The following is a 20852-nucleotide window of genomic DNA, read 5'->3' as shown; positions in this document are numbered from 1 at the left end:
CTTTCCTCTCCCGATTCCCATGTCCTCCTCTGTGTACTTCCGAGGCGAATGGGCAGGCAATAGGCAGCAAACAGCAGTCAAGAAGGTAAACCTTCAATCTTACAGGACGATGAGAGAACCACAATTTACATTCGTGAGATAATTTCCACTGCTCTTCATTACACAGAAAAATATGTCACGTCAACAGAGTTTGAAAATCACACAAAACAGACGCACCCAGCAAGGAATTTCATTTCCATTTTTATTGGACGTATTTACTAAACCACTCACAGTGGTACCAACTCACACATAATTCGGATGAGTTGTTACTTCCTTTTATCAGCCTTTTAAGTTGATCTGCTTTCTTTAAGATGACACGGAGAGAATGTCAGTCACCTTTGAAGGCCGGGGGCTGGGCCATACCACCCCTCCCAAAGCCAAGGTTAATTAAGGGGCTTTGGCAACTCTTCTTCATCTCAGCCCAGACAAGGTCTGCTGGGGAAATGCCCTCCTCCCTTTAAACCTTGCTTCCATATGAAGAGTGCTATTCCCAAAATGCTTCCTGCCATTCATTCCCAATCCACATGAATTCACTCCAGATCCAATCCCAGCAGGAAATCACTTAATAAGCATCCCCAAAGGGGACCCTCCCGGCTCGGTGTTCTGGGGAACTCCACAAGGAAATCGGCAAACGACTCTGCCTTCCTTTCAAGCTGAGGGACAGCTGAGTGATCATCAACCGGAGGCTTGAGAACAAGACTTGAAACACAAGGTAGCTTTTGATTCAATGCAAATACTTTCCCAACTAAAGACTCCATTTAAAGCAGCAGCTTCTGAGTCAGAAGCAAACACCTGACCCTCAGACAACCAGGGAGGCGTCTATTAAATGACAGGCCTCGCCCACTGCCGATGGGAGCAGATGGGCTCCAGGGCGAATCATTTCTCACTGATATCCTGTTGGACAAAAATCAAGCTGGTAAATGGCAGGGACAAACCACAGCATTTTCCCTCCGTTATTCACAATGTCTATGAAGAATGAAATACCTTGCAATTCATTAATCGGGCCATTTTGGTAGCCCCATGGCTCTGACAGTAAAGACAGCTTTTTAAAAATCACACACACACATCCATGTGAATGCATGTTTCTTCTCGCCCCCCCCTGCAGGCACCAAGAGCCACTTTGTGAAGAGAGACGGGCTGATTTTCCGCGCTAAAGTCAAAGGTGTGGTTTTAGCTTGAGGCTTGTTTGCATATTTTGCTATAGGACTGGCAGTGCTAAATAACGTTTGGTTGAAGAGGTTTGTACTTAACTTAAAAAGTGAGTCAAATGCACCCACTTCCCCTTTAAGGCCCCCTCTCCAGCTTCTTACAAAATCTAATATGCACAAGGCCCAGCAGTCGGAGCAGGGATGAAATGCAAAGTGGCGCTGCACCCCTGCAGGGCGGCCTGGAGCCGAGCTCTGCACACAGGCAGGGCGGCCTGGAGCCGAGCTCTGCGGCCTGGAAACTGCTGGTCTGGACGCTGCCGGACCTGAGGACAGCGAGAACTTTATGGGGGTGGAGGGAGCGCCCAGGCGACAAAAGTGCGGATTTAAAAATTTACAAATTCAAATTTGTACAACTTCGGAAGACTACGTTGAAAGAATTTTAAATGATATGTGCTAGGCTTAAAACTTTCAAGACTTGCAGAAATGTGGGTGGATGGGCGGGCCAATCTGGGACGATCACTACCAAGCAAACGGCTAATTCTAATCCTGGCTAAAGTTAGAACACGTAACACATTTATTCTAGTTTAATCAAGAAAAAAATCTGTATCTTCAGGGAATAACATTATGAGACTCCTGGGACACAAAGGCAAAATTGCTAAATATCTAGAATAGCTTTAGCAAGAAAATTTGCATTTAACACAAAGGAAGAATTATGCACAGACCAAGACAGTTAAACATGTCCTTGGGTAAGAAAAGTAACAGCCAAAACTTCTAAATGGTAGTTTTCGTTTGTTTGTTTTAGCTAAAAATATTCAGTATTTCTTAGAAAGTTCTACTTTTTAAAATCATATGCTTTAAATACCAAACATAATGATAACTTTAACAGTTTTATTAACCAGATCTCTTGAAAGCTTTAAAAATGTTTTCTTGTAGACCGAAACTAAAAATTGGAGAAGAATGTTTTAACCCACAGGGAGGGAGAGCATGGTGACATTTTGTCTGGGTCTGTGGTAGCAACTGACTCCTACAATAGATAAAGGGACCTCACCTTCACTACGAGACTTGCAAATCTTTAACCTGCCAAACGAACAAAGGGATCTTACTCTATGACAAAAGTTCTAATAACTGGCTTAAAATTTATTTTAAAAGGCTTTCACGTACTGTAGTTTAGCTTCAAAGGTCTAAAGGATTTGCCTCGTATTATCTCCAAGTCTCCTTTTAAATAAAGCAGTGTTTGTCTCTGATTTCTTTGGACCCCTGCCTCTACGGGTGATTCTTGGGGAGGGAATGGACTGCACGGGCAGAATGCGGACGAGAATCCGCGTTCTATCTCTGACCCTCGTGCACGCGGGGTGCCCACACATGTGTACGTGCTAACTTGCATTGTTTTCTGTTGCTAATCTGTCTTCTACTTGATTATGAGACCAGTCAGAAGACCTTGAGGGTAGAGGAAAGTTTGTTCCTCCCACATGGGTAATTAAATCTTAAGTAATTAATATAAATGGGAAATTCATCTCCTTGGTCGCACTAGTCACACTTCCAGCGCGCCACCGTTGAGTGTGGCCACTGCTGCAGACGGCACAGATGAGGGACACGCCATCGCGGACAATGCTAGGGGACAGCACTGGCCACCTAGGCAGAGCGCAGGAGGTGGGGAGAGGAAGTCCTCAGTTACCACAGAAAGAAGTTCAGGAAGTAGAAATGGTACCATGTTATCTCGGAATGATAAGCATTTCTCTTAGAGAATGAAAAAATTCAAATGAGTATCTTAAAGTGGTTTTTATTTATTTATATTTTTATTCTTTGGGGGGGGGAAGGAGCGAGAAAGAGAGGGAGAGAAACACTGATCAGCTGCCGCCCGCAGGCTCCCCGACCAGCACCTGAGCCCACGACCCAGCATGTGCCGTGAATGGGAACCAAACTGTGACCTTTTGCTTTGTGGGATGATGCCCAACTGACGGAGCCACACAGGTCAGGGTAACCTTCAGGTGATTTTAACTAAAATGTGGGTGCTGATGATGCTGGAAGGTGTGATTTAACCTGCATCTTGTTTGATCTTCCTGCGAACAGCAGGAGGTGGGCGACAGCATCCGCCCATCACCCAAACGACCCAACATCACACAGGCGCGGCCTGCGTCCTGAGCACTCGCTCCCCATGCCAGAGCCCTGCAGCTGCCCATAGGGACTTCCGGGACGGACAGAGTGTGCTCCAGGCACTAGCAGGCAGTGCAGCGCATGGGCGGGCCAGAGCCAGGAGGATGGCTTGCTCTTAACTAGTCAGCCCTCCTCCTCCTGTTGGCCTAGTATTTTCTGGATGCTGAGCAGGAGCCCTTTCTATTACAATGGGACAGTACCACTTCCTCGTTCCATCCTTGCGCCTACCCTCACCCGCCCCTCTGAACTTTCCAAGTCCAGCCACTTCCTTTCATATGCTCCTCAAGACAGCTTATCCGGATGCTCCACGCTGGTTCAACTAGAACGCAGTGGTCGCCACAGCAACTGGGTCTGATGTTCCGGTACTGCGTCATACATACAGGTTTTGTTCTCTTACATACCCTCTTAATAATCAATGGCTTCACCTTATGGTTTCACGTTATGGAAGGAATTCTTGCAACGCACAGACTAGCACTGAATCTGCTACAGGCTGAGCTACGACGAAGACATTTCCCCTCAGACACAGTCCCACTGGGCCAGGTGACCCAAGCAGCTGCTCTGCAACTTAGTGTCTAGTAGGTCAGCTTTTACGTGGCCAATGCCCCATGAAATTTCTTAGGAAACGGCAATTTCTCAAGTATTACACACTAGGAGCTTTTCGGCGCTCTCAGTTGATCTCAGGGGTGCTATCCCAGCGGCTTTGGTCGAGGATGCCCTCAACCACGTTTTCTGAGGACCTGCAGGAGCAGTGAGGCCCCGCCGTGCCTTACCTCCGGGGTGAGCCATCTTCGTGGGGCTGGACGATGACCACCTTCACGGTCACGGATGTCCGCAGCATGTCGATCATCTGCTCGTGGGTCAGAGTGGCCACGGCCACCGTGCAGATCTCCACGAGGCGGCTCCCCTGGCGCAGGCCAGCCTTCCAGGCAAAGCCGAACGGTTCCACGTCTGCAACGATTCCTTCAAAATTCACGTGGAAGCCAAGCTGGCCCAGTCCATTCCTCCTCAGGGTCATTTCCACGGTCTCGCAGCCTCTGGTCACTATCTGAGGGGACAGGAGACTGTTAGGGACGGCTGCAGCGGAGGTCAGAATGTCAGGGAAGTGGTAAGTGCTCGCTCTGCACTGGCCTGTGGACACCCTGGCCAGCCGCTAGGACCCCTCTCCTAGGGACTCACTGCTCTTGCTGGCCTGGGGCTGAGGACAATGCAGCTCCACTGTGGCTGGCCGGCCAGGCTCCTTGGCACCTGCTGCCAGGCCAGAATGCAGGGTGGTGCTCTGCCGTCCGGCCGTCTCCTAGGGGCCACAGGCAACCCCGAGCTGCAGCAGCTCCCCAGGCTCTTACTTCCCGAGAGTACTGTATGCAGCGGGGCCATGGGAAGGACCATGAACGAGGGGTTCTGCACCCCACCGGAGGCACTGCAGCACCAACAAGTAGTTCAGGCCGCCCTCAAAAGTGCTTCCCGAGAGCAGCTGCCGCGCCCAGGGAGAAAAACCGGAGTTTGCTAAGTACCATTTACGTACGGCATCACTAATTTGTGGGGAAAAAAGTTGGGAGGTATCCCACCGATATCCCTGAAGCACGGAGGTAAAGTATCAAGTTTCAGTTAAGAGAAGGCTCCATTTCCGTGAAATCTGCTCTGAGAGCACAGATCCCTGTAAGGTCTTTGTGGGTACAGCTGTGGGGCTGAGGCGGGTTCAGGGTCCCACCCTGTGTCTGAGGTTTCCATGGCGACCACCCTGGGGCACACATCACCATCAGCCCCTCACAGACACAAGCGCCAGTCTGGGGGAAGAGACCACTGGTTTCAGTTACTGATGACATTTTGAAAGATTGAAGTTTCCAAAGTTATGACCTAATTGAGAACTGGTGAAAAAGTACCTTTGTAAAACGTACAACCTGACTAGATTTTCCATCACTCTTTTTCTCAGCTTCCTTTCAACTAAGCCCCTACCAAAGAGGACACATGATGTGTGCCCCGCCTCCCTTCCAATACTAACACAATCTGCAGCGGAAATTCGACACCCTCCTATCAGACTTCAGGGCAAGCTTCTCCAGAGTCCCACCCGTTCTGTTCTGTTCTGTTCTGTTCTGTTCTGTTCTGTTCTCTCTCGCTCCTGGTTTCCTCCAACCACCCGCCACCTGCCCACCTTTGTCTGCTGCTATTTCTTGCTTCTCAACACTGGCAAAGGCTGAAGGATCCCGTGTTCCCTTTTGCTGGAGTCCCTCACATCCTTACCCGGACTCAGTTACCACATGGAAACAGCGGCCCTCTGTCCACGCACCCAGGGCTGGCTGCGCAACCTGTGTGGCCTGGGGCAAAGGGCAAATAAACGCAGGGCCCGGGGGTCAAATATTATTCGGACTATCAAGACAGCAAGAGGCGGGGACTGAACCAGACCTGGGTCCTTGTGAGAGTGGTCCCGGGTGCAGGCACAGGCCACGCACCCAGGGAGCTGGCCTGTCTGTCCCTCTGCGCTAAGGTCTCTCTGCCTTCCCGTCTTTGCCTGAGGAGCAGACGCTCCTCACTTCCACTTCACTTCCCACCAGCACAGAACACACGCTGAGCTCACGTCTGTCACTCCCAACATCGCCCCAAGGACCACGCAGTCCTCTTCCTCTCCGTTTCTGCTGCCGCTGCCCCGCACCAACCTTAGGTGCCACTCCCTCAGGTCTCTGGGGAACTCGCCCCCACCTCCCACTGCAAGTCGTCCCAGACACAGAACGTAGCTCCTCGAATACACTGCAGACGTCAGGCATCTGAGTCACGTGAGAGATGCAGTCACTTTCCAGGAGAGTGGCAGGACGGGGACCACAGAACGGGGGCTGGGTAAGAGCCCGCGGGACGGGCGTTTCGGTGGCTGGTGAAGAGGCATTTGCTTGTGTTGTGCTTTCGGGAGCACAGATTACGGTGGCTTGGTGGATCTCCTAAAGAGAAGCACTTGCAGCATTCCCCAAAGCACAGTGAGTCCCGACACTCCGGGGGTAAGCCCGTTGCCCAGGCACACGAAGTAGCCACGGGCTCTACCATCCCCAAGTTGCGGCGAGGTTGGCACACCACACGCAGCTGACACTCACTACTGCCGAACACACGAAGGCCTGCCAACAGTGTCTGCAAGTGAGGACGCCATTTCTCCAGGGCTGGCGGGCACGGACTTGGGTGTCCTGTCTCTGGAGTGTGATTTCGAGTAACAAAGGGCAGACTCCTACTTGGTGGGAGGACAGGAGCACGAAACGGGCATAGTTCCTCCTCCCTCCCGGTCCACCATTGACTAAATCTTTTCTAATTAATGAAATATACATCCCTTGGGGGATGATTTACACAAGTAATTCTTTTGCCAAGAAATGTTTTGTCCTTATATTATATTTGATTTTTTCTTATAACTCTATTGTATATAGTCACACTAAACTCTGTATCTTCCTTTGTTAAAATTAGGAGTAGAAATACAACTGTTACACCCATGGACATCATATTTAGGGGTTTTGTACTAAAGAAAAACATTAAAAAACCTTTGGTGACTCATTTCTGTGTGGGTGATTCTATAAAACCTCCTTAAGAAATGCGGTCTGTACGACTAGTAACATATTTAACCCGGCAGCTTAAACGAAAACACCTACCGCACAGACACGCACACGGCTGCAGACGCAAAGAGCACGTACCGGTTCATAAGGTCAGCGGCAACTCTGTGCCCAGTCCCCTCGGGTACGGTAACGCCACGGGCATCTCTGCAGACACACTATCTAGACGACGGTCCTGTCTTCCCTCCACACGCTGTAAGATCTACCCGAGACTCCCTTTTGAAAGCTGGTTTCCCTCCTCCCTTCCAGTCAACTGGTAACGGGTGCTTCTCCACCACCCGTGTATTCCGCAACAACCCAGCACTGAAAGCTAAGCTCTGGATCCCCAAGAAGCAGTAATGCGTTCCCTAGGCGGCATAATCCCGGTGGGACTGCACTGTGAAAGCTCACAGGCGTGGGGACGGAAGCCCTGAGCACGGCAGGAATAGAAACCGTACGTACCCCCAGTCGCTGGACAATCTCCCGCATGTCGTCGGCGCAGTCATCCACGGAAGACAGAAGGACGCACTCCCCCCTCTCGTAGAACACCTTGATGCTCCTGAGCCCTGAGGTCCACCCAATGACGTCCCTGCAGGAGCAGTTGAAGACCACGTTCCTGGAGCCCTTTTCAATCAGCATGATGAACTCGTTGGAAATGCCGAGCAGGCATTCGATGTTGGCAGACTGGCCGAAGTCCAGCGCCACCACGTGCCACATGATCGCGCCCACGCTGAACAGATGGGCGTCCTTCCTCGGCTTGACTTTCTCCTTCTTCTTGGCCCCCAGCGTAATGAAGCTGAACTTCACAGAGGTATCCACAGTGGCCGTCGTGACGAAGTTCTCCGCCAGGTCTTTCAAGTACTCTTGCCTCGTCCGGGTGGCCATCGCTCGGAACTTTTCCGATTTGTGGGCGGCGTTTTCCGCATTGATTACTTTGGCTAAAAGGAAGTCCCGAAACACGGCTGACTTTGGAAAAGTTACGCCTTTGGGAATCGGTGGGCCAAACGGTGGCACATCTTTTGACCTAGAAACTCCCACACTGAGGAAGAAAAGGAAACAAGGTGAGCTGTGGGGCCACAGAACTTGCCTTCATACTCCATAGGCACACTTTCGACTTAGCCGTCTGCTTTGGGGCTACTTGCCACCCTAACTTCCAGACGCCGAGTTTTTATTTCTTGCTTTGTATTTAACCCAGCAGATAAGGCATGCTATGGGCTGAGTTGCGGCCCCTCAAAAATTGTATGTTGAAGCCCTAACCCCCAGTGGCTGGGAACGAGACTGGGTTTGGAGGCCGGGCCTTTAAAGAAATGAAGTCAACATGCAGTCACGAGGGTAAGCCTTCATCCAGTCTAACCAGTGTCCTTATACAAGACCGGGTCACTCAGAGACACCATGGACAGACCATGTGAGGACACAGGGAGATGGTGATCTGCCAGCCAAGGAGAGAGGCCTGGGGAAAACCAAACCTGCCGATACCCTGACCTGGGCACTCCGGACTCCCGAACTATAAGGATGAAACCTGTGGCAGTTGGCACGGCCGCCCGAGCTAAGATAGGGGGTGGACATGGAGGCACCGCGGAATGGGACGTGCAGTCCCCGCCCGCGCCAAGCTGGTCTCTAGCTCTGTAGCTCGTTCTCACTGAGAACGACAGGGACACTGGCTGTAGAAGTGAGGCTGGCCCAGGGGTTGACTGGGATGCTGTCACTGCACTGGACACAGGGTCATACCCTCAGCGCCAAAATTCTGAGCGGTGGCTTTTTAAAGGAGTACAGAGTCACTTGATCCCATTTTGAAAATCTAAATGAATATTTTATGGGAGTAGTTTTAAGAGATTCCAGGGACTGGAAAAAAGCAACTGTACAGTGATTCTACCAACCACCTTAATAAATCAAAACCGATGATGTTCCCCTACATCAAACAGGCATTTCGGTTGTCTCAAATCCTGGTTGGAATACAAGCAACTATGAGGAGTTAATTAATAACATAACAAATAAAAGACTGGAGTGAGTGAGTGAGTGAGTGAGTGAAGCCCACAGCATCTACCTCCCAACTGCAGACCAAGAATTTGTACTAATCCCACATCTGCCCAGGCCGGTATTTTCTACGCTGGGATAAACAAAGGAAGCAATCTAGGTTCCATTTTCATCAAGCAGAGAATCCTGAAAGAGATGAATTAAGGCATGAAAACATTCCGTCCAAATTGGCTGCCAGGTGTGAATTCATTTTCTGGAATGTGGTGGGTCAGCCTCTAAAAAGCTCCTGGTGCGCAGACAGCTCCTGAATTTGCTAAAGCCTGCACATTCTGCAAAGAGTGAGTCACCTTCTGGGAACTGAGCAGCGACACTGCGGACTGGATGGGGGGTCGCTTAGTCAGGACAGAAGGGGAGGGCAGGACGGCTTCCTACTGGACAGACACAGCACACTCATGCAGGACAGCGAGACTGCACCACACCAGAGGGTGGTGTGAGGGATTCACTCGTGTCCTCAAGGGGAGGACCTGAAAACATCCCACACAGAGCAGGAATTAATGTGTCATTGCACGGTACCTACCGCCCAGAATGCTGACCTGAGGCTGCCTGTCTAGACCGTGATTCGTCTAACATCCCCTTGGTGCTTCTCCGCTCCTCCAATCAACACGCCCAGTGGCCTTCTGTGCACTGGAACCTGCCCTCCCTGTACTGGGCCTCATGCACCAGCGATCACTCTGTGATCACCTCACAGAACGGCGGAGGCCGAGTCCCACCTGACACATTGCAGGATGTCTTTTTTTGCACTCAGCTCTGTGGATTTCAAGCCCTGACGACGGCTTGTAAGCACTTAAAGCCAAAGCTGCAGGAAAACTCTTTATAGCTAAATACGCTCCCAGATGGTTCTCAGTGCGGGGCTCCTTTTTGCTCCAAATTACCAACCCTAATATCTACCTGGAATCCCGGTGCAGGACGATACAGGCCTGCCTCATACTCAGCAATCCTGTGCACCTGAGATCAGAGTCGTGCAAGAAAAGCAGCGGAACTTGCGCTCGGCTACTCTGATTTCTGCTGCACCCTGGGGATGGGGATCCGTTACAGGTCCCCTGTTACGAGATTCACATAATCCCTAATTCTTTTGAGCAGAGTTGAGGGCAAAAGGAGTATTCTTTTGCTTGATTTAGGTAATTCCCAGTAGGTGGAAACAAGATAATTTTCAGAACTAATTGTACCCCAAGAATGTGATGACTTTTGTTGATTTTGATGTAAGACCCCTCCCGTGAAAGCAACACCACAGAGACGTACATTTCTCACTACGCAAAGTCGGGGGTTTTCACTCGGCATCTGGTGCCCCAGCCCCACCGCTCAGAGAGACTCCCAGATAATTACTTAACCTGTCAGTGCCTCAGTTTCCTCACCTGAACAATGGAGGTCAAAACAGGGCCATCCGCAAAAGCCCACAGTGAGTGAGGATTAAACGAAACAATGCATGCAAAGCTACTGTGACCCCAACTGTTGTGATTACTATTGTCACCAGCAATCACCGAGTTAACACCCTCATCTAATTTTTGCCAGGGGGGGCTGCATACTGAGCTTTCTAGAGTGGAAGTCGCCACTCTGTATAGATCAAACAGGGGTCCGTTTTGCTGTGAGTTTATCTTGGAAAGTACGTGGATACATAAATCCTTCCGACTCAGCTCTGCAGTGGCTGCAACTAATAGAAGAAATCTTATATTAAAAAAACAGGTGATTCATTGCATTTGCGTTTCCAGTTTCAGGCTAAAATCACGTCACGTGGAGCTGTGGGGACGTGGCCTGCTCATCTCTCTGTCGGTTCAAGTGGACTCAGCTCTCCTTTGGTGAGGATGCTGCATCTGTGGCAGACGCCACGGAGACCACCTGTGCGAGGTGAGGGCATCTCTTCCACGCATGCAGATGTGACACTCGCTGGGCAGCACGATCTTCCTGAGAGGAGGAAGTGCGGCCCACCAGCCATCTGAACTGCGATCTGCACCGGGTGGCACCGCGGGTCATCCTCAGCCAGACTGCCTGCCGCAGCACCCGCACGAGCTCACAGTGCTGGCACTGACACTCTCTAGAGAAGCATCGCGTTTACACAGGATATCACAGTTTTCCCCTCCTCCTCCATCTCCCTCTTTTGGAGCATCAGTGCGTGGATCTGAGCGTTAGGCCAGTGGTATTTCACCTGGGCAGGCATGAAAATCACCACGGGAGAAAACACGCAGGGGCCCAGGCCTACTGCGTGCATCAGGACACCGCACACTCTGAGGGGTCGGCGACCTGCTGGATTTAACACGCTGACTCCGAGGCAACAGGCAGGCTAAGGACTCCCGGTTTACATGCCGTGTTCTTTTAAGAGGGGCTGGGCCCGGGCTGGGCATGTCAACTGGCAACCTCTCACGCACAGACTGGTTCCTCTGCCTTGAGAAAGCCACGCTCTTTGGTCTTCATCGCCACCCCCTTCCCCCATGTTCTCACACCCACACCTGTGTGCCCCACCCAGGCCCCGCCGGCAGTCGGCAGCAGGTTGGCCAGGGCCCTGTTAGGATATTAAAGGAAATAACCTATGACATGTGCCAGGGCCTCTACAGTTGTTCTGCACAATTTCTGCTCTTTATTCTTCACAACTACACACTGAGGTCGGTACTATCATCCCCACGGTTAAGAGAAGGAATCAAAGGCTCTGAAAAGCAAAACAATTCATACAAAGCACCCCGGCCTCAGGTCAAAGACCCACTCTTTTCCCGGAACCCCACGTGAGACCTTCCAGTGGCAGCTGTTTCCTCTTTCTCAGGAGGAAAGAAGAAAAGCAGGCCTTGTTGGAAACAGCCTTGGGAGTGTGAGGCCGTGGTCTGAGGGACGGGGATGGCAGCGGGACGTCGCCAAGGCGAGCGGGAGCCCCGAGGTCCTGCGGGGGGGGGGGGGGGGGTGCGTTCCCAGGAGCCGGGATGGGCAGCAGGGTTTCACCACTGCAATGGTTTCTTCTGCTCAAGAAGAACTGAAATGGCCACATCATCGACTTCCGAGCCTGGGAATAATTCAGTTATGGCTCTGGCAGGGGCTGGAGGAAGTTTTTAAGGGGGAAATAGAGGAAGTGTGTAATTTAGCGTTCTCGACTGTGAGGCACTTCGTTTTTTTCAAAAACGGCAAGAAGGCAATTATTTATTACAGAAAGCACCTGAGCGGAGACAGAGGGAAATATAATTAAGGAAAAAAGATAATTATGGGGTTAAAAAATAATCACAGAGAGCGACAACCTCTGGGGAACGGGTCTGTTGAAATGCCCCCGGAGCGTGAGGGGTCGGGGTCAGCTGACTCACCTGTAACACACGCTTTCGGTGCAGGGGCTGTGCACGCGGACTATGACAAAGACGTGCTGGAAGTGGGACCGGATGCTCTTTGGAGTGAAGGGAAGTGCTCCGGGCTCTTGGAAGACAATGGTCACGATGTCATTTCCTATGTGCCTTTTCCTCAGAAGCTGCAGGCAAGACAGCGACCACAGACACAGAGAGACACACAAGACTTTCGGTGAGAACGAAGTATGTCGGTACAGGCAATTCCCTCGTCTTTCAGGGGAAAGACGTCACTTGGAAAGCAGAGTCTTCTTTGGAAGCCAGTGCTCCTGCACGCGGCCCAGGAAGAGCTAACGGGGCCGCCTCAAGACCTCAGGAAGGAAAAGCCCAAATCCAAGTTCACCTCTTTCAACTCGCACTCTCTCCTCTACTTTACCCTTTTAAGCCTAAAATAACAGCATATTAGAGCTCAAAATGCTTTAAGGAATTTCATGATTTATGCTCTTTAACTCAAAGGAGGAGACAGAGTCCAAGAGGGCACAGAGATTTGTCAGAAGTCACGCCCTGTGGGGTGGGGCCTGTGTCTTGTGCTCCCACATAACATGCATTTCTGCAACAAAAATACACAACACTGTTACAGTGCTGGCTAATATATTCAAACTAATTAACTGAAATTTGGCATTTTAAATGTAACTCAGAGACAGAGAATTCCATCAGATGAACAGCTGGAAAGCGCAACAGTCTATATTCTTGTAAATCACAGTGTGGCAGCAGAGAAGGAGCCCGGGGCAGCAGTAACCTCTGAATGGCCAGCACCTTTATTTCCATGCCCCCTTCCCCCGCGTTTCTCCTAGATACCTCAGGTCTCTGCTTAGACACCACCCCACCTAACAGGACCGCCCTGAGCAAGCCCAGGTCGGTGCTGCGCCCGCACGCCCAGGCCTATCTCTACGACGTTAGTGTCCTGCTCAGAATATTCTAATGGTCGGTTTACTTCTGCTCTTGGTCCCGCTCTTCATGAGAGCAGGGGACGTGTCTCACTGCCTTTTGATTTCCTAGTTTCCAATGGCCTGCCTGGACACAGCAGGTTCCCGGTACACATCTGCTAAATGAATAAACAAACGACAGTCACAGCCACACACAGGGCACTCTGTGAGTCTACGCAAGCAAAGCCACTGCATCTGCGCTCCCAGCTGTGCTACTCGCTTCAAACAGATCAGTAATCCTCACAGAAGTGCTGACGTCACCACAGGAAAGGGGCGATCTCAAGGTGGTGAGTCTCTCTCTACCAGTAATAACAGACAGCACGCTTGCTCTTGAATTTATTTGGCACCTACAGAACACATACCATTCACTGTAGAGAGCTTAAGGTCCACTTTTAAAACCTTTTAAGTGCAGGCATGAAAAGGGTTTCCCCATCAGGCCCGACTTGGGACAGAGCACAGCCAAGGGCCTGGGGCAGTGGGGACTAAGCGTTCCTCCGCCCACAGTTCTCTGGTGCCAATTAAACTGCTGAGTCACATGGTGAATATTCCTATTTAAAACCCCACAGTGAAAGCTATAAACATATGAGAATCGTCTCACCATCAGGAGTTTTGAAATGTATATTAACCTATATTAATATAAACCCAGTGAGTCATCTGAATTTTTTAAAATTTTGCTGAATATTTAAGTAAAATGTGTCATTTCAGACGCATGTAAAAAATCCGTAACAAACTCGGTCATGTTCATCATGTTACCCTTCAGCCACACTGTAGTGGACACAGACGTCAACCATGAAAAATATTTCACGTAAAGGAAAGAAAATGGAAGCAAAGCTAACTATCTAGAACAAACATCAACCGAAGAGCTGAAAAATTGTACCAGGCTGAGATTCTCTTCCCTCGGCTCCCCAACAGCAGACGCACATGATTCGCATGTATTGTAAGAGGACAAGGGAAATTCAGGAACAAACAAGAAGTTAAAAAATAGCCAAAATACGTAACATTGTGTTAAACATATTTGGCCACGGAACACAATAGCTTACACTATACTTGACCTGATATCCTTGAAACACAAGAATTCTCAGATGAACAGAACAGACGGTGGAAGCCACAGTGGCCATGACAACACCCCTCCATTCCAGGCCACGCTCCCCTGCCACAGGCCCTGTCAATCACAGGTGCTGGGTGGGAGTGGCCTCCTCAGCCCACGCCTCGGGCCTCCCTGATGTGAGCACAGTAAGGGCAAATTGGACAGCTCTTCCCATCCATTTGCTCCTCCTGAGGGAAGGCGGGTCTACTCCCACACTGCACTGCGGGTGTATTTAAAGCAGAGAGGCTACAGGAAACTTGAAGACTGGTTACCCCGACAACATCAAACTTCTCTGTCCCTCTCTGAGCACATTCTTTTGCTTTGTCAAGCGGGCCCACAATGTTTTTAGACGTCTCCTTCATTTTTCACTGTGATCGCAAAAGGCAATTTGCAGAAAAAATAAAGTGTATGGGGGGGCAGGGGGGGAACAAGGAGAGTCATCAGGAAGAATAAACTCTAAGACTCCTTGTAGAATAAAATAAGAAAAATTCACACCTTGTCCATTAACAGCAAACCTGAACTTGACTAGAGACTAAAGAAACACAGCATCTGGAAAGTCAACCAAAACATTATTCGCTGTTTCCTAAGATCTTATCAAGCATTAAATAAATAATTTCTTGGGTGTCTTATAAAAGGTCAATGTTTTCTTTTGTGGTTAGTGGTGCTTTTTTCCTAACTGGTCAGTGATACTCTGTACAATCAGGGTCTGGAAATGGGCGGGAAAGGTGTGCCAACCCAGGAGCAGATGCAGCCCCCCAAACAGGGAGGGGGGCCCCTGAATGGCAGGCACCATTTGTCTGGGAATTCGGAAATGACACCCGCCAGGGTTAACTTCTCCTTTCCAGACACTTGAAGCTCCTAACACTTCTCTGACTCCAAGAGAGCCAACTAAGTGTCTTCGACTGCGAGAGTGAGTTAATAAATATTGTATTAGACAGATTTACATAGTGAGTTCTGCAAAATTTCCAACACTTGAGTCAAGCTGTGAAACAGAAATAAGCTCTTGTTATGACAAGGAAAGTGAAAATGTGATTCTTCACCCAATTCCATGGCAAAAGGCATACAGACGCCCCAGGAATAGCAACCTTCTAGGGCTGGTTCTCCATTCCCTAAACAAAGGTCGGGACCAGCTGTGAAACGGTGCAAGAATCAGAGCCAAGGGGAAACGAAACGCTCTCGGCCAGCTACACGGGGCCCAGAGAGGTGTAAAGGTGAACGAGGCAGAGGTACAGCCTCTACGCACATAGATTCATTTGATAATTTTTGAAAACCTAGCATGATAGAAGGAAGAAAGCAGCTCGCGCCGAACTCCGGAGGGGAGAGCGAAGCGGGCGGCACAGGACGAAAGCAGCATTGGGATGTGGTCCAGGAGGGCCTACAGGTCCGAATCAAGAAAGAACAAATCTGAATCTGAAACTGGGGAGGGCAGCACTCGAGAGATTTGTTTGTCTTACGAAGCAAACGTGTGAAAATGAGCATGCTTCCAAAGAGAAAACCGCATCATGTAATGATTACAAGTTCTGGAAGTCAAAGAGATGAGTTCAGAACTGAGCGAAAAGTTAAACACATCGCCGTAAAAAAACAACCCCAAGTCCTGGATCTTAGTCCTTGGGATGGAATCTGAAGTCCAGCCCAGAGGGCTGGGGCTGCCCAGGGCTCCTCCCGCCCTCCACAGCTACCTGCCCTTCGACACGCCAACTTGGTTCTGCCACAGCCATTCTGCACCGGCTAACTCTTTGCCTGGGAGGTTTCTCCCCTTTTACACCAACCTTCCTAACTTTACACGTGCACATACAATGCAGCCAACACACCCCTCGTATATGCTGTACCTGACTGTGCACCGTGGCTAGAACTTCGCTTTGACTTTCAAGAGATAGCTAGTTTCCTGTGGAAAGACATGGAAAAAGCGAACACACAATAGCATTCTCAGTAGTAACAAGGGCAGGGAAACCTGCCTATGTTACCACACAAATACACAAAGTGGACACAGAGAGAAGGAGAGCCCAGCCCACCAGCGCTCCCAGGAAACACCGAGCACTGGCTAACGCCTCATCTCAGATCCGCAGAAGCGGTAATTAATCAAACTTAATTACCGCTTCCAGGATCCATTGCTGAGTTATCACTTTCATATAACCAACAAAAAATACTACCTTAAATATTTAATGTTAAGTATTATATAAAATACAAAATATTTTAACAATACAGGAGGAAATGTACATAACGGTTAAGCAAGGCTAAATATTTTGCAAATGGAGAAATAAAAATAAACCAAGATGTGGATTTGTGATGATTTAGTAACAAAGTGAAGATAACGGGATTATGAAGCTAAAAATCTCTCTCTTCCGACACTGGGCAATACCAACCGTTATTCTTATTATCATCCCTATTTCGGGCCTGGGAATAAAGCAAATATGGAGAGCTGAATAAGCACCTGATTCTTCCAAAACATTCCACATTATAGTGAACCCATGTGCAGCCAAGACCTGCTCATATGGCACCTCGGAAGAGACATTTCTCCAGTACTGAACGGGTCCTTAGCTTAGCCGTACCAGCTAGGGACGCAGAGGAGTCAGGGCACAAACCCTGCCAGGCAGGGGTCCACCAGCTGTCTGAGTTGCACGGAGAAGGGGCTCAAGCCTGACAAGGTCTGTCTCCACTGTCTCCGCAGATGCCAAGCCCATTCTAGGCTGAGACCAGTATTCTTCAGATGGGATCTCAGAAACCTACAGGCTGGGTCTTCCTGCTTAGGGACCCCCGTGGGGCTCAGTACCCCTTCCAGGCAGAGCGTCTCTAACTTTATGCATGCGTTAGAAAGAAAGTTACCAAGTGCCAGGCACCAGGCTCCATTCATCTGTTTTATATACTTCATGTGAAAGAAAGGTTTCTCTGCCCAAGTGAAGTTGAAAGCGCATCTGTGGAGTTCTTTCCACTGATAACACCCTGACTGCTTTACTGTGATTGGCCTCCCAGACAAGCAGAAAGGAAACACCCAAGGAGACAGCCCAGTGAGAGGGGACTGGCCACCAATCCGATCAGGCCCCGAGACCTGCGGGACGCACTACAGAGGGAAAGCACTCCAGGAGGGGGCTTCTCGTCACTCCCTGGTCTGGCTAGGTTTTCTCTGTAAGTGGCAGACATTCCAAAGAGTGACTCTCTTGCTGTGGTGAATTCTCTAGAGACTTTTAATACGTCTTGGAATCAGCTTTCGGCTTGATTTGTTGTAAGAACAAACGTAAGAAATTGTATCTGATGTGGATGAATCTGGACCAGTTAAATAGTCACAAATCCCACAGTGCTAATCAGGCCGAAGTTCCAGGCACAATTTACGTGTAGGCCAGTGAACCGTGCTAAGTCCTGGGGCCTCCAAATGCAGGCGTGAGCCCAGCCGGTCACTTGGCATGAACGCAACCTGTGGGCATGGGCAGGGTGGGTGAGAGAGCCGGAGTCAGCAGAATCCCTTGCAAATTTGGGAAGTACATGTTCCAAGACTGTTCGGTGACATCATTTATCCAGGAACAGAATATCCTGATGACAACTCATGATTAGCCAAACACTGATGTCAAAGTAAAACTACTTTTATGAAATTACTGATAAATTAGTCCCTTGCTTCCTTAACTATTCAGGCCTTAGTTTTACATAGCAGATCTTTGGGACTGGGAACAGGAAAATAAAATGCAAATAAAGTCACCTAAAATACTTACGCTTTCTACCTAGTAAACGATAAAATACCAGTAACTACTAAAACTTTCGGAGCATGATCTGTGCCAGGCACAATTTTAAGTATTAAATATGAAGTATTGAGCTTACATGTATTAACTTGTCTAATTCTAATTACCATCTAAGGAAGGTTTAATAATTAATTCAATAAATGCTTACAGGCTGCCTACCATGTTTTGGGTACCATTCTAGGTGTTTAGGGACACTTTGGTGGGAAAAAAAGAAAAGTCTTTTGTCTTCAGGGATGAAGAGCAGCAAAGCATAGAGAACTTGGCCCAAGGTCACAAAATTAGTAGCTAGGATTCAAATTCAGGAACTGAATCCTAGCTACTAGCTTTGTGCTCCATGTTTGAAATCTCCACTTTGGGGAGTTTCAAGCACCCCCCACCCCTCTACTCTCCATCCCCTATCTCTCCATACACATTTTTATGTGTAGGACTTTTCAAGGAGCGTTTCACTTAGAAAAAAAGCGGGGGGACAGGTACAGAGAACTCATACACCCACACATTTTCATTTCTATACAACAAAAAGTGGGTGGAGAAGCCAGTTTTCGGCTCTGGTAACAATGAAGTCAAAACTGCAGAGGCTGCCACGTGAGAAGTGACGGGGCCAGTCCACTGCGGAGCCCAACGATGCCAGTACGGAGGGACGCGGAGGGCTTTGTGGTTTGAACCCTGGGGGACTGCGGCCACAGGGCACTGGCTGTCTTTCTCCTTGCGTGCTGAAAGGCGTTCTTGGCCTGAGAAGGCCTGATCTGAATGACTACTCACACGGGTTTATTACTGAGTGATTCAGGAATAAATCGCCTGGGGACGAGGCACTGGTCTGAAGTCAGCCTCTTCGTATCTAGTGACTACCGAGCATGACTGAAAATGAATTACTTAAGAGCTGGAAATCCTCCAGGTTAAAACATATATAAATACATACACGCGATCTAATATAACTGATCTGATTATGACTCCACCTCATAAAAAATGCAGCTTTGTGATTAAAAGTCCGAACTTCTGGAGGTAGCGAGACGAGCTCTGAGTATTAGACAACTCTGCAGAAAATCCAGGGAGGATGGGGGTGAGGTTAAGTATTAGACAGAGAACGGCATCTAGCAATTCCCATGAGAAGAAAATGGGAGGCGAAGCCGCCCCTGCAGGGAGGAGCCACATGGGGCCGCAGGGGTCTCCTTTCTCCTCCTGGCTGCAGGACCTCAGGTGCTTCCTAAAGCTCGGGATGGGGACAAGGCAAGTGGCCTTTTCTTTGGAAAAACATGTAGTTTGACTGTCCTTGTTGAATTTCATAAGCATTACAAGAATTCTCTGCAACACTTCAGTTTCACTCATTCAACAAGTAAATACCGAGCAACTCCGACGCGGTCCTTGGTGATTTACTCCACTGAGAGCCAAAGAGTGCGGTTAAGTGATATCAGGAGAACTAAGTTTCCTGAGCATGAAAACAAACTGTTTCAGCTCCCGATTCAACCCAAATACAGCCACACCCCCAAAATTCAGCCACGCCACGAATGACTTCGGAGATCCTTCCTCACAGTATGTTCTGTATTAAGTCGTCTACCCATAGGCAGAAACTGCACAGGCCGCACACTGGCCTCCTGACAATCAACACAGTTGACCCTGGCCTCCCTGGAGACGTTGCCTAGCAGGAAACGAAGGTGAGTATGGAAGAGCTTCTGAGTTTCGTAAGGAAAAAGTGCAATAAAAGATGTGCAGTACTACTCCCTTTTTAAAGCCCAAATACTCCCAAATAATTAAAGAGTTGAAGAATGTGAATGCCTTTCATGGAGGAGAAAGGCCAATGACGACTCTGAAAATTCTACCTGCACAGGTCCCCCGACGGGGTCGAACCCCCGGCTCCGCCCCATGGGTGACCCCCTGTGCTCTGAGACCGGGTGTGGGGGACGTACCTGCTGTCTGTTGCTGGGCATGTGCGGCAGCATGGTGGACACGTGGAACATGAGTTCGTAATCTTTGTAGGTGGTGTAGAGGGAGTGAGTTCCTGTCGAGTCAGCTAGGGACAGAGATAATTACAGAAACGAGTTAGCAACATGAGCGAAGTAACACGTAGGATGTCCCTATTGCGAAGGGTAATTCAGTTGAAGAAACACACCACCCGACCGTGAACAACCCCTGTCCTGCAGGTCCCCGGCCCTCTCACTGCGTGCTGTTTCTACGGCTCCCCAGCCCAGACCCACGGCCTCACCTGCTCTCACCACACACCTTCCCCTGAGCTCAGGCCTCCCTTCTACACTCTGGCTGCTGGACCTACGTGACCCTCAGGGGTGAGCCACGTCGGCCACGGGGAGTCAGGTCAGCGGCGGGTGCAGGTCTGGGTGCTCCTATTTGAAGGGCAGAAGCAAGCCCGCAGTTATCCTTGCCCCGGCCTAGTGAGCGTGTGTTAGTTCTTAGTCAGAACCCAGAGAAAAGGAACAGGACTGACGCCGTACGGAAATGACAGCAGTGTTGAAGACTCCTTCCCTGAGCGATGTAATTAATTTCTTCTGTTTTCAGCGGGCAATACAATGATTCGGTCACATGATTCAGACCACAAAGACCGAGTGTGATCTCTTACTGCACATCGTGAACTGACACGTGTTAGAAACCATGACATACGGACCCTGTTAATCATTCTGCGACTCATCTTTCGAAAAGCAGAATGATTCTTTGTGGTGCACAACCCATGTGCATTACCAACAGACCACTGCACACTGAGAGTGTCGGACAGCGGACCGACATGGCGACCGCGAACATTTCAGTAACGGTTTCGGGAGAAGGTTTTGACCCACTTTGCAGACAGACAAAAAAAGACAACAAGGGAAATATAAATCAAGACGCAAACAGAATTCAGGACTGCCTTTCTCAAGGCCTGACCTATAC

The 20852-nt window shown here is 49.5% G+C and overlaps 1 protein-coding gene across 4 annotated transcripts in view; it reads right to left on the bottom strand.

Annotated features, from left to right (window-relative positions):
- SIPA1L2 (signal induced proliferation associated 1 like 2) overlaps positions 1-20852 on the bottom strand; it is a 189151-nt gene that overhangs the window by 48260 nt on the left and 120039 nt on the right. For all 4 annotated transcript variants that reach the window (XM_053912459.2, XM_053912461.2, XM_053912462.2 and 1 more), the window contains exons 6-9: positions 19883-19986; positions 12208-12365; positions 7361-7937; positions 4112-4386 (exon numbers count right to left, since the gene is read on the bottom strand). In XM_053912459.2, coding sequence (XP_053768434.1) covers positions 4112-4386; positions 7361-7937; positions 12208-12365; positions 19883-19986 — 1114 coding nt within the window. The remainder of the gene's footprint in view (positions 1-4111; positions 4387-7360; positions 7938-12207; positions 12366-19882; positions 19987-20852) is intronic.

The sequence above is a fragment of the Desmodus rotundus genome, chromosome 10, assembly GCF_022682495.2.
Source record: "Desmodus rotundus isolate HL8 chromosome 10, HLdesRot8A.1, whole genome shotgun sequence".
NCBI classification, from domain to species: Eukaryota; Metazoa; Chordata; class Mammalia; order Chiroptera; family Phyllostomidae; genus Desmodus; species Desmodus rotundus.
The sequence above is the reverse complement of the archived record's forward strand: the minus strand, read 5'-3'. Positions and strand labels throughout refer to the sequence as shown.